We start from the raw sequence: 12213 nt of genomic DNA on the forward strand, positions 1-12213 counted from the left end.
AGAGAACCACTTGTATGAATATCAAGAGCTCAGATGGCAACCCAGTTCTAAGCAAAGAAGGGAAGGCAGAAAGGTGGAAGGAATATATAGAGGGTTTATACAAGGGCGATGTACTTGAGGACAATATTATGGAAATGGAAGCGGATGTAGATGAAGACGAAATGGGAATAAGATACTGCGTGAAGAGTGTGACAGAGCACTGAAAGACCTGAGTCGAAACAAGGCCCCGGGAGTAGACAACATTCCATTTGAACTGCTGATGGCCTCGGGAGAGCCAGTCATGACAAAACTCTACCATCTGGTGAGCACGATGTATGAGACAGGCGAAATACCCTCAGACTTCAAGAAGAATATAATAATTCCAATCCCAAAGATAGCAGGTGTTGACAGATGTGAAAATTACCGAACTATCGGTTTAATAAGTCACAGCTGCAAAATACTAACGCGAATTCTTTACAGACGAATGGAAAAACTGGTAGAAGCCGACCTCAGGGAAGATCAGTTTGGATCCCGTAGAAATGTTGGAACACGTGAGGCAATACTGACCTTACGACTTATCTTAGAAGAAAGATTAGGAAAAGGCAAACCTACGTTTCTAGCATTTGTAGACTTAGAGAAAGCTTTTGACAATGTTAACTGGAATACTCTCTTTCAAATTCTGAAGGTGGCAGGGGTAAAATACAGGGAGCGAAAGGCTATTTACAGTTTGTACAGAAACCAGATGGCAATTATAAGAGTCGAGGGGCATGAAAGGGAAGCAGTGGTTGGGAAAGGAGTAAGACAGGGTTGTAGCCTCTCCCCGATGTTATTCAATCTGTATATTGAGCAAACAGTAAAGGAAACAAAAGAAAAATTCGGAGTAGGTATTAAAATTCATGGAGAAGAAGTAAAAACTTTGAGGTTCGCCGATGACATTGTAATTCTGTCAGAGACAGCAAAGGACTTGGAAGAGCAGTTGAACGGAATGGACAGTGTCTTGAAAGGAGGATATAAGATGAACATCAACAAAAGCAAAACGAGGATAATGGAATGTAGTCGAATTAAGTCGGGTGATGCTGAGGGAATTAGATTAGGAAATGAGACACTTAAAGTAGTAAAGGAGTTTTGCTATTTAGGGAGTAAAATAACCGATGATGGTCGAAGTAGAGAGGATATAAAATGTAGACTGGCAATGGCAAGGAAAGCGTTTCTCAAGAAGAGGAATTTGTTAACATCGAGTATAGATTTAAGTGTCAGGAAGTCGTTTCTGAAAGTATTTGTATGGAGTGTAGCCATGTATGGAAGTGAAACATGGACGATAACTAGTTTGGACAAGAAGAGAATAGAAGCTTTCGAAATGTGGTGCTACAGAAGAATGCTGAAGATAAGGTGGGTAGATCACGTAACTAATGAGGAGGTATTGAATAGGATTGGGGAGAAGAGAAGTTTGTGGCACAACTTGACTAGAAGAAGGGATCGGTTGGTAGGACATGTTTTGAGGCATCAAGGGATCACAAATTTAGCATTGGAGGGCAGTGTGGAGGGTAAAAATCGTAGAGGGAGACCAAGAGATGAATACACTAAGCAGATTCAGAAGGATGTAGGTTGCAGTAGATACTGGGAGATGAAGAAGCTTGCACAGGATAGAGTAGCATGGAGAGCTGCATCAAACCAGTCTCACTACTGAAGACCACAACAACATAGCTTTTTTTAATGCCAAAACGTTCTCTACTTTCTAAAAAGCCGTCGTATCTCAAAACTCGTATTAGCTTTGCGAGGCATCGTACTGTGTGGACAGTCGACCGCGCTTGTAAACACACACTTGCCTTCCGACTCTATCTCTTAGTGTCCGAATATTGAGGTTATTCACTGTATACAGCGTTGTCCATTGAACGTTCCCGGGCAAAATATCTCACTAAATAAGCGTGAAACGAAAAAACTACAAAGAACAAAACTTGTCTCCCTTGAAGGGGGAAACCAGATGGCGCTATGGTTGACCCGCTACATGGCACTGCCATAGGTCAAACGGATATCAACTGCATTTTTTAAAATAGGAATCCCCATTTTGTATTACATATTCGTATCGTACGTAAAGAAATATGAATGTTTTAGTAGGATCACATTTTTCGCTTTGTGATAGATGGCGATGTAATAGTCACAACCATATGGCTCACAAATTTAGACGAACAGTTGGTAACAGGCAGATTTTTTAAATTAAAATACAGAACGTAGGTATGTTTGAACAGTTTATTTCTGTTGTTCCAATGTGATACATGTACCTTTGTGAACTTATGATTTCTGAGAACGCATGGTGTTACAGCGTGATTACCTGTAAATACCACATTAATGCAATAAATGCTCAAATTGATGTCTGTCAACCTCAATGGATTTGGCAATACGTGTAACGACATTCCTCTCAACAGCGAGTAGTTCGCCTTCCGTAATGTTCACACATGCATTGACAATGCGCTGACGCATGTTGTCAGACGTTGTCGGTGAATCACGATAGCAAATATCCTTCACCTTTCCCCACAGAAAGAAATCCGGGGACGTCAGATCCGGTGAACGTGCGGGCCACGGTATGGTGCTTCGACGACCAATCCACCTGTCATGAAATCTGGTATTCAATACCGCTTCAACCGTATGCGAACTATGTGCCGGACATCCATCATGTTGGAAGTACATCGCCATTCTGTCGTGCAGTGAAACATCTAGTAGTAATATTGGAAGAACATTACGTAGGAAATCAGCATACATTGCACCATTTAGATTGCCATCGATAAAATGGGGTCCAATTATCCTTCCTCCCATAATGCCGCACCATACATTAACCCGCCACGGTCGCTCATGTTCCACTTGTCGCAGCCATCGTGGATTTTCCGTTGCCCAATAGTGCATATTATGTCGGTTTACGCCGCCGCTGTTGGTGAATGACGCTTCGTCGCTAAATAGAACGCTTGCAAAGAATCTGTCATCGTCCCGTAATTTCTCTTGTGCCCAGTGGCACAACTCTACACAACGTTCAAAGTCATCGCCATGCAATTCCTGGTGCATAGAAGTATGGTACGGGTGCAATCGTTGTCGATGTAGCATTCTCAACATCGACGTTTTTGAGATTTCCGATTCTCGCGCAATTTGTCTGCTACTGATGTGCGGATTAGCCGCGACAGCAGCCAAAACACCTACTTGGGCATCATCATTTGTTGCAGGTCGTGGCTGACGTTTCACACGTGGTTGAACACTTTCCTGTTTCCTTAAATATCGTAACTATCCACCGAACGGTCCGGACACTTGGATGAAGTCGTCCAGGATACCGAGCAGCATACATAGCACACGCCCGTCGGGCATTTTGATCACCATAGCCATACATCAACACGATATCGACTTTTTCCGCAATCGGTAAACGGTCCATTTTGACACGGATAATGTATCAGGAAGTAAATACCGTCCGCACTGGCGGAATGTTACGTGATACCACGTACTTATACACTCCTGGAAATTGAAATAAGAACACCGTGAATTCATTGTCCCAGGAAGGGGAAACTTTATTGACACATTCCTGGGGTCAGATACATCACATGATCACACTGACAGAACCACAGGCACATAGACACAGGCAACAGAGCATGCACAAATTCGGCACTAGTACAGTGTATATCCACCTTTCGCAGCAATGCAGGCTGCTATTCTCCCATGGAGACGATCGGAGAGATGCTGGATGTAGTCCTGTGGAACGGCTTGCCATGCCATTTCCACCTGGCGCCTCAGTTGGACCAGCGTTCGTGCTGGACGTGGAGACCGCGTGAGACGACGCTTCATCCAGTCCCAAACATGCTCAATGGGGGACAGATCCGGAGATCTTGCTGGCCAGGGTAGTTGACTTACACCTTCTAGAGCACGTTGGGTGGCACGGGATGCATGCGGACGTGCATTGTCCTGTTGGAACAGCAAGTTCCCTTGCCGGTCTAGGAATGGTAGAACGATGGGTTCGATGACGGTTTGGATGTACCGTGCACTATTCAGTGTCCCCTCGACGATCACCAGTGGTGTACGGCCAGTGTAGGAGATCGCTCCCCACACCATGAAGCCGGGTGTTGGCCTTGTGTGCCTCGGTCGTATGCAGTCCTGATTGTGGCGCTCACCTGCACGGCGCCAAACACGCATACGACCATCATTGGCACCAAGGCAGAAGCGACTCTCATCGCTGAAGACGACACGTCTCCATTCGTCCCTCCATTCACGCCTGTCGCGACACCACTGGAGGCGGGCTGCACGATGTTGGGGCGTGAGCGGAAGACGGCCTAACGGTGTGCGGGACCGTAGCCCAGCTTCATGGAGACGGTTGCGAATGGTCCTCGCCGATACCCCAGGAGCAACAGTGTCCCTAATTTGCTGGGAAGTGGCGGTGCGGTCCCCTACGGCACTGCGTAGGATCCTACGGTCTTGGCGTGCATCCGTGCGTCGCTGCGGTCCGGTCCCAGGTCGACGGGCACGTGCACCTTCCGCCGACCACTGGCGACAACATCGATGTACTGTGGAGACCTCACGCCCCACGTGTTGAGCAATTCGGCGGTACGTCCACCCGGCCTCCCGCATGCCCACTATACGCCCTCGCTCAAAGTCCGTCAACTGCACATACGGTTCACGTCCACGCTGTCGCGGCATGCTACCAGTGTTAAAGACTGCGATGGAGCTCCGTATGCCACGGCAAACTGGCTGGCACTGACGGCGGCGGTGTACAAATGCTGCGCAGCTAGCGCCATTCGACGGCCAACACCGCGGTTCCTGGTGTGTCCGCTGTGCCGTGCGTGTGATCATTGCTTGTACAGCCCTCTCTCAGTGTCCGGAGCAAGTATGGTGGGTCTGACACACCGGTGTCAATGTGTTCTTTTTTCATTTCCAGGAGTGTAAAAGCACTCCGTTTCAGGCGACAAGTGGCCCATCGGGACCATCCGACCGCCGTATCATCCCCAGTTGAGGATGCGGATAGGAGGGCGTGTGGTCAGCACACCGCTCCGCCGGTCGTTACGATGGTTTCTTTGACCGAAGCCGCTACTATTCGGTCGAGTAGCTCCTCAATTGGCATCACGAGGCTGAGTGCAACCCGAAAAATGGCAACAGCGCATGGCGGGTGGATAGTGACCCATCCAAGTGCCAACCACGCCCGACAGTGCTGAACTTTGGAGATCTCACGGGAACCGGTGTATCCACAACGCCATCTGTCACAAAGCGAAAAAAGTGGTCCAACTGAAACATTGATATTTCTTTACGTAGTACACGAATATTTCCTATTAAAAAAAAAAAAAAGTTGATATCCGTTTGACCTATGGCAGCGCCATCTAGTGGGTCAACCATAGCGCCATCTTGTTTCCTCCTTCAAGCTAGACGTGTTTCGTTCTTTGTAGTTTTTTCGTTCGACGCTTATTTCGTGAGATATTTGGCCTGGTCACTATCAATGGACCACCCTGTATATATATAGAGCCGTCGGTGTGTGTGACGTTGGTGGATCACTTGTACGCCAGCAAGAGCGGCCGAACGGGAGGTCAGGTCACGGGTCGCGGTGCCGCCGCCTCTGCCGCCCCCGCTTTTGCTGGTCCAATCGATTAGCCGCCCCCGCAATTGAAGGCGCGAGGCTGGCCCAGGCCGTAGGCGCGCCGACACGTGGCGGCGGTGAGTGGCGGAGGGTGCGCCGCGCGGCCCGGCGCTCTATAATTGTGGACGGCCGCAGCGGCTCGGCGTGACGTCACCGCAGCTTATTCCGGCCGGCGGCCGGGGCGGCGATGCGGGGGCGGAAATACCGTCTGCCGGCCCCCACGAGAGCGTGGGAAGGTGGGGTGGAGGGCGTAGTGTGTAGGAGGGGATGTTTGAAGCGTGGGGGGAAGGAAAGCCGAGCGTGGGGCGATCAATACAACGGCGGCGGCAGCTGCAGCGTCTGGCGAAGGCGCGTAGGGGTGTGGAGGGGGGAGAGGAGAGAGTGGGGAGGATAGGACTCTGGGGTGGCAGACAGAGCAGTCAAATTGGGCCGGCGCGGTGGACGTGACAGGCAATCGCAGAACCCCCCGGCGCTGTTGTCCACTTGCCGGCGCGCTCTTGTTCCGGCGGTCAACTGCAGCCTCGCTTCTGACTGCGAGACCAGTCCTCGCGTCCCAGTTCCGACCTTGCCGCTGAGAACTCTCTACAGGTCGAACACATTTTCTCCGCCATAGGCTAAGCCACCAGCGGTACATACACTACTGGCCATTAAAATCGCTACACCACGAAGATGACGTGCTGCGGACGCGAAATTTAACCGACAGGGAGAAGATGCTGTGATATGCAAATGATTAGCTTTTCAGGGCATTCACACGAGGTTGGCGCCGGTGGCGGCACCTACAACGTGCTGACATGAGGAAAGGTTCCAACCGATTTCTCATACACAGACAGCAGTTGACCGGCGTTGCCTGCTGAAACGATGTTGTGGTGCCTCGTTTAAGGAGGAGAAATGCGTACCATCACGTTTCCGACTTTGGTAAAGGTCGGATTGTAGTCTATCGCGATCGCGGTTTATCGTATCGCAACATTGCTGCTCGCGTTGGTCGAGTTTCAATGACTGTTAGCAGAATATGGAATCGGTGGGTTCAGGAGGGTAATACGGAACGCCGTGCTGGATCCCAACGGCCTCGTATCACCAGCAGTCGAGATGGCAGGCATCTTATCCGCTTGGCTGTACCGGATCGTGCAGCCACGTCTCGATCCCTGAGTCAACAAATGGGAAAGTTTGCAAGACGACAACAATCTGCACGACGACGTTTGCAGCAGCACGGACTATCAGCTCGGAGACCGCGGCTGCGGTTACCCTTGATGCTGCATCACAGACAGGAGCGCCTGCGATGCTGTACTCGATGACGAACCTGGGTGCACGAATGGCAAAACCTCATTTTTTCGGATGAATTAAGGTTCTGTTTACAGCATCGTGATGGTCGCATCCGTGTTTGGCGACATCGCGATGAACGCACATTGGAAGCGTGTATTCGTCATCGCCATACTGGCGTATCACCTGGCGTGATGTTATGGGGTGCCAACTGGTTACACGTCTCGGTCAGCTCTTGTTCGCATTGACGGCACTTTGAACAGTGGACGTTTCATTTCAGATGTGTTACGACCCGTGGCTGTACCCGTCATTCGGTACCTGCGAAACGTTACATTTCAACAGGATAATGCACGACCACATCGTTCAGGTTCTCTACGGGCCTTTCTGGATACAAAAAATGTTCGACTGCTGCCCTGGCCAGCACATTCTCCAGATCTCTCACCAATTGAAAACGTCTGGCTCGTCACAATACGCCAGTCACTACTCTTGATGAACTGTGGTATCGTGTTTAAGCTGCATGGGCAGCTGTACCTGTACACGCCATCCGAGCTCTGTTTGACTCAGTGCCCAGGCGTATCGAGGCCGTTATTACGGCCAGAGGTGGTTGTTTTGGGTACTGATTTCTCAGGAACTATGCACTCAAATTGCGTAAAAATGTAATCACATGTCAGTTCTAGTATAATATATTTGTCCAATGAATACCCGTTTATCATCTGAATTTCTGCTTGGTTTAGCAATTTTAATAGCCAGTAGTGTATAGCGTTGACTTTCTCCCTGTATATACGAGGCGTGTTTTTTAACTAAGCACCGTTTTGAAATTAAAAAAAAGATGTTCTAAGATATCTCAGTAATTCTATTTTTACATGAAAGCCTGTACCTTAATCTACTTTTCTACATAATTTCCGTCAATATTCATGCACTTATCATGGCGTTGTACCAGTTGTTGAATAGCCTCCTCATAGAAGTCTGCCGCCAAACTTGTTAACCAATGCATCACCACTGTTTTGACTTCGTCATCGTCTCGAAGACGCTGACCGCCCAGGTGTTTCTTCAAGCGCAGGAACTGATGGTAGTCACTGGGCGCAAGATCGGGGCTGTTTTGAGGATGATCCAGAGTTTCCAATCGAAAAGATGTGATGAGATCTTTGGTCTGATTCGCCACATTCGAACAGCATTGTCTTGCAGCAAAACGACGCCCTTTCTCAACTTCCACGGACTGTTGCTTTGATTCTGGTTTGATGTAGGCCACCCATGTTTCATCGCCCGTAACAATTTGGCTTAAGAAGTCATCACCGTCGTTGTGGTACCACTGAAGGAAAGTCAATGCACCGCCTAAACGTTTGGTTTTGTGCACATCCGTCAACATTTTCGGTACTCAACGTGCGCACAAATCCATACAAAACACTACGAGAAACATTAGCAAAGTCATCCCGCAATGAGGAAATCGTAAAGCGTCTGTTTTCCCTCACCTTATTGTCCATTTCCTGCACCAAACTTTCATTAACGACCGAAGGACGCCCACTCCGTTGTTCATCGTGCACATTTGTGCGGCCATCACTCATAATGTTTTCTCTCTAAACTGTACAGATCTCATGATGAATCTTTAGCAGTAAGAAATCTTGTAACAGTCCGTATTTCACAGTCGGCAGGACTCACGATTTCGAAGGCATCTTAAACACTCAGTACACAACGTAAACAAGGAAGAGTCAGTCTGTAATGGCGTCAGTGCGTAGATTACGGTACAGGCTTTCATGTAAAAATAAAATTATTATCTTAGCACGTCTTTTTTTTTTAAATTTCAAAACGATACTTACTTAGAAAACACGCCTCGTACGAGAGTGGTTTGATACGTCTGGTAATTTTTCCACAAGCGAATCGACATTTTTGTGGCGCCTTTGTGTTGATTATGCTACTTCCACATAGCTACTATGCAAGGCACCGTACGGTGCGTGGCGGAGGGTACCCTGTATTACTATTACTCATTTCCTTCCCTGCTCCACTCGCAAAGAGAGCGATGGAAAAACGACTAATTATATGCCTCGGTATAAGCCCCAATTTCTCATATCTTATCTTCGTCAGCCTTATGCGTGATGTATGTTCTCCCCAGTAGCATCGCTTGGCAGTCAGCTTCAAATGCCAGTTCTCTAAATTTTGCTAGCAGTTTTCTCGAAAAGAATATCGCCTTGCCTCCAGGGATTCTCATTTGAGTTCTCGAAGCATCTCAATAGCCCTTATGTGTTGTTCGAACCTAACAGTATCTAGCAGCCCACCTCTGAGTTGCTTCGACGTCTTCCTTCAATCCGACCTGATGCGGATCACAAACACTCGAGCGGTAGTCAAGAACAGGTCTCACCAGCCTTCTATATGCGGTCTCCTTTACAGGTGAACCACTTTCCCAAAATTCTCCCAGAAAACCGAAGACAACCACTCACCTTTCCTACCACAGTTCTCAAATGCTCGTTCCATTTCATATCGCTTTGGAACGTTATGTTCAGATATTGAAATGATTTGACGGTGTCAAGTAGATGATTCAAATGGCTCTGAGTACTATGGGACTTAACGTCTGAGGTCATCAGTCCCCTAGAACTTAGAACTACTTAAACCTAACTAACCTAAGGACAGCACACACATCCATGTCGGAGGCAGGATTCGAACCTGCCACCATAGCAGTAGTGCGGTTCCAGACTGAAACGCCTAGAACCGCTCGGCCACAGCGGCTGGCTGTGTCAAGTAGGGCACTAGTAATACTGTATCTAAACATCACATGTTTGTTCTTCCTACTCACCTGCATTAAGTTACATTTTTCCAGATTTAGGGCTAGCTGCCATTCATCACACCAACTGAAAGTTTTGTCTATTTTGCCTTGTATCTTCCTAAACTCACATTACCATACACCACAGCTTCATCAGCTAACAACCACAGATTGCTGCCCACACTGTCCGCCAAATCATTTGGTATACAGAGAACAACAGCAGTCCTACCACACTTCCCAGGAGCACTCCTGAGGGTACCCTTGTCTCTGATGAACACTCGCTGTCGAGAAGGGATCTTTTTCTGGCTGCAGCAATGTCGGAGATTTGATGTTTAACGGATTCCTGATGTTCATGGCACACTCGTGAAATGGTCGTACAGGAAAAGCCCCACACTATCGCTACCTCGGAGATACTGTGTCCCATCGCTCATGCGCAACTATAACTCCACAATCAAACTCACTTAAATTGTAGCAGAAGTAACAGATCTAACAACTGCACCGGACAGTTGTTATCTTATACAGGTGTTGCCGACCACAGTGCCATACTCTGCCTGTTTACATATCCTTGGATTACAATACACGTGGCCGGCCACGGTAGCCGTGCAGTTCTAGGCGCTTCAGTCCGGAACCGCGAGACTGCTACGGTCGCAGGTTCGAATCCTGCCTCGGGCATGGAAGTGTGCGATGTCCTCAGGTTAGTTAGGTTTAAGTAGTTCTAAGTTCTAGGGGACTGATGACCTCCTATGTTAAGTCCCATAGTGCTCAGAGCCATTTGAACCATTTTTACAATACTCACGCCTATACCAGTTTCTTTGGCGCTTCAGTGTATGTGTGCAGTGCATGTGTGGATACTGAACGTGTTTGCGTTGTGTGTGCAGGCACGATGAAGCTGAACCTGGGCGCACTGGGCAACGTGGACCGCGCAGAGCTGAAGCGTGACGGGCTGACGCTGTTCAGCAAGCTCATCCGCACCAAGAATGTGGAGTCGATGCAGGGCGACGCGGCGCCGGCCACCAAGAGCGCCCCCGCCGTCGTCACCACCCGCTCCGACGCCGACCACCCCGAGAAGAAGCTCAAGCTCAAGGTAGGCCGGCTGCCGCTTCTCACCTGTATGCACGACAGCTCTAACAAGGGGAACCCACAACAGCTTATCACCTGTATGCACAGGAACTTTCTAACAAGGGGAACCCACGACAGCCTATCACCTGTATGCACAGAAACTTTCTAACAAGGGGAACCCACGACGTTGGGGTCACTTATTTGCTTCAAACGTAATACATACCTTTAGTAGGCCATTAAAATAACAAAGTGTCCTAGAAATGTGCACGACACAGGCAGCTCCGAGAAAATCGCAAGAGAAGTTGTACACAGTATTCTGTCACTCGTGTATCTGTTGAAAAATATGGCTGTAAGGATTCGTTGTGGTCATGTGTTTGGATGGAAAATCAGTCCTAAGCAAAGAAGGAAACCAGAAAGGTAGAAGAGACGGAGAGTCTATACAAGGGAGATCTGTTTGAGGCTGATACTATGGAAATGAAAGAGGATAGACAGGGTGGTCCATTAATCGTGATCGGGCCAAATATCTCACGAAATAAGCGTCTAACTACAAAGAACGAAACTTGTCTAGCTTGAAGGGGGAAACCAGATGGCGCTATGGTTGGCCCGCTAGATGGCGCTGACATAGGTCAAACGGATATCAACTCCGTTTTTTTTTTTTAATAGGAGCCCCCAATTTTATTACATATTCGTGTAGTACGTAAAGCAATATGAAGGTTTTAGTTGGACCACTTTTTTCGCTTTGTGGTAGAGGGCGCTGTAATACTCACAAACGTATAAGTACGTGGTATCACGTAACATTCCGTCAGTGTGGACGCTATTTGCTTCGTGATACATTACCCGTGTTAAAATGGACCGTTTACCAATTGCAGAAAAGGTCAATATCGTGTTGATGGATGGCTATTGTGATCAAAATGCCCAACGGGCGTGTGCTATGTATCCTGCTCGGTATCCTAGACGACATCATCCAAGTGTCCGGACCATTCACCGGATAGTTACGTTATTTAACGAAACAGGAAGTGTTCAGCCATATGTGAAACGTCAACCACGACCTGCAACAAACGATGATGCCCAAGTAGGCGTTTTAGCTGCTGTCGCGGCTAATCCGCACATCAGTAGCAGACAAATTGCGTCAGAATCGGTATTCTCTAAAACGTCGATGTTGAGAATGCTACATCAACAACGATTGTACCCGTACCGTATTTCTATGCACCACGAATTGCATGGCGATGACTTTGAACGTTGTGTACAGATGTGCCACTGGGCACAAGAGAAATTACAGGACGATGACAGATTCTTTGAAAGCGTTCTATTTAGCGACGAAGCGTCATTCACCAACAGCGGCGACGTAAACCGACATAACATGCACTATTGGGCAACGGAAAATCCACGATGGCTGCGACAAGTGGAACATGAGCGACCTTGGCGGGTTAACGTATGGTGCGGCATTATGGGAGGAAGGATAATTGGACCCCATTTTATCGATGGCCATCTAAATGGTGCAATGTATGCGGATTTCCTACGTAATGTTCTACCAACATTACTACAAGATGTTTCATTGCATGGCAAAATGGCG

General features: G+C 48.1%; 1 protein-coding gene across 1 annotated transcript in view; it reads left to right on the forward strand.

Annotated features, from left to right (window-relative positions):
* The window catches only part of LOC126108622 (probable cationic amino acid transporter), a 663130-nt gene that overhangs the window by 227231 nt on the left and 423686 nt on the right, over window positions 1-12213 (forward strand). The window contains exon 2 of the mRNA XM_049913934.1: window positions 10460-10665. Within this exon, the coding sequence (XP_049769891.1) occupies window positions 10465-10665 (201 nt within the window). The 5' untranslated portion in view covers window positions 10460-10464. The remainder of the gene's footprint in view (window positions 1-10459; window positions 10666-12213) is intronic.

This window comes from Schistocerca cancellata, chromosome 11, assembly GCF_023864275.1.
Source record: "Schistocerca cancellata isolate TAMUIC-IGC-003103 chromosome 11, iqSchCanc2.1, whole genome shotgun sequence".
Lineage (NCBI taxonomy): Eukaryota > Metazoa > Arthropoda > Insecta > Orthoptera > Acrididae > Schistocerca > Schistocerca cancellata.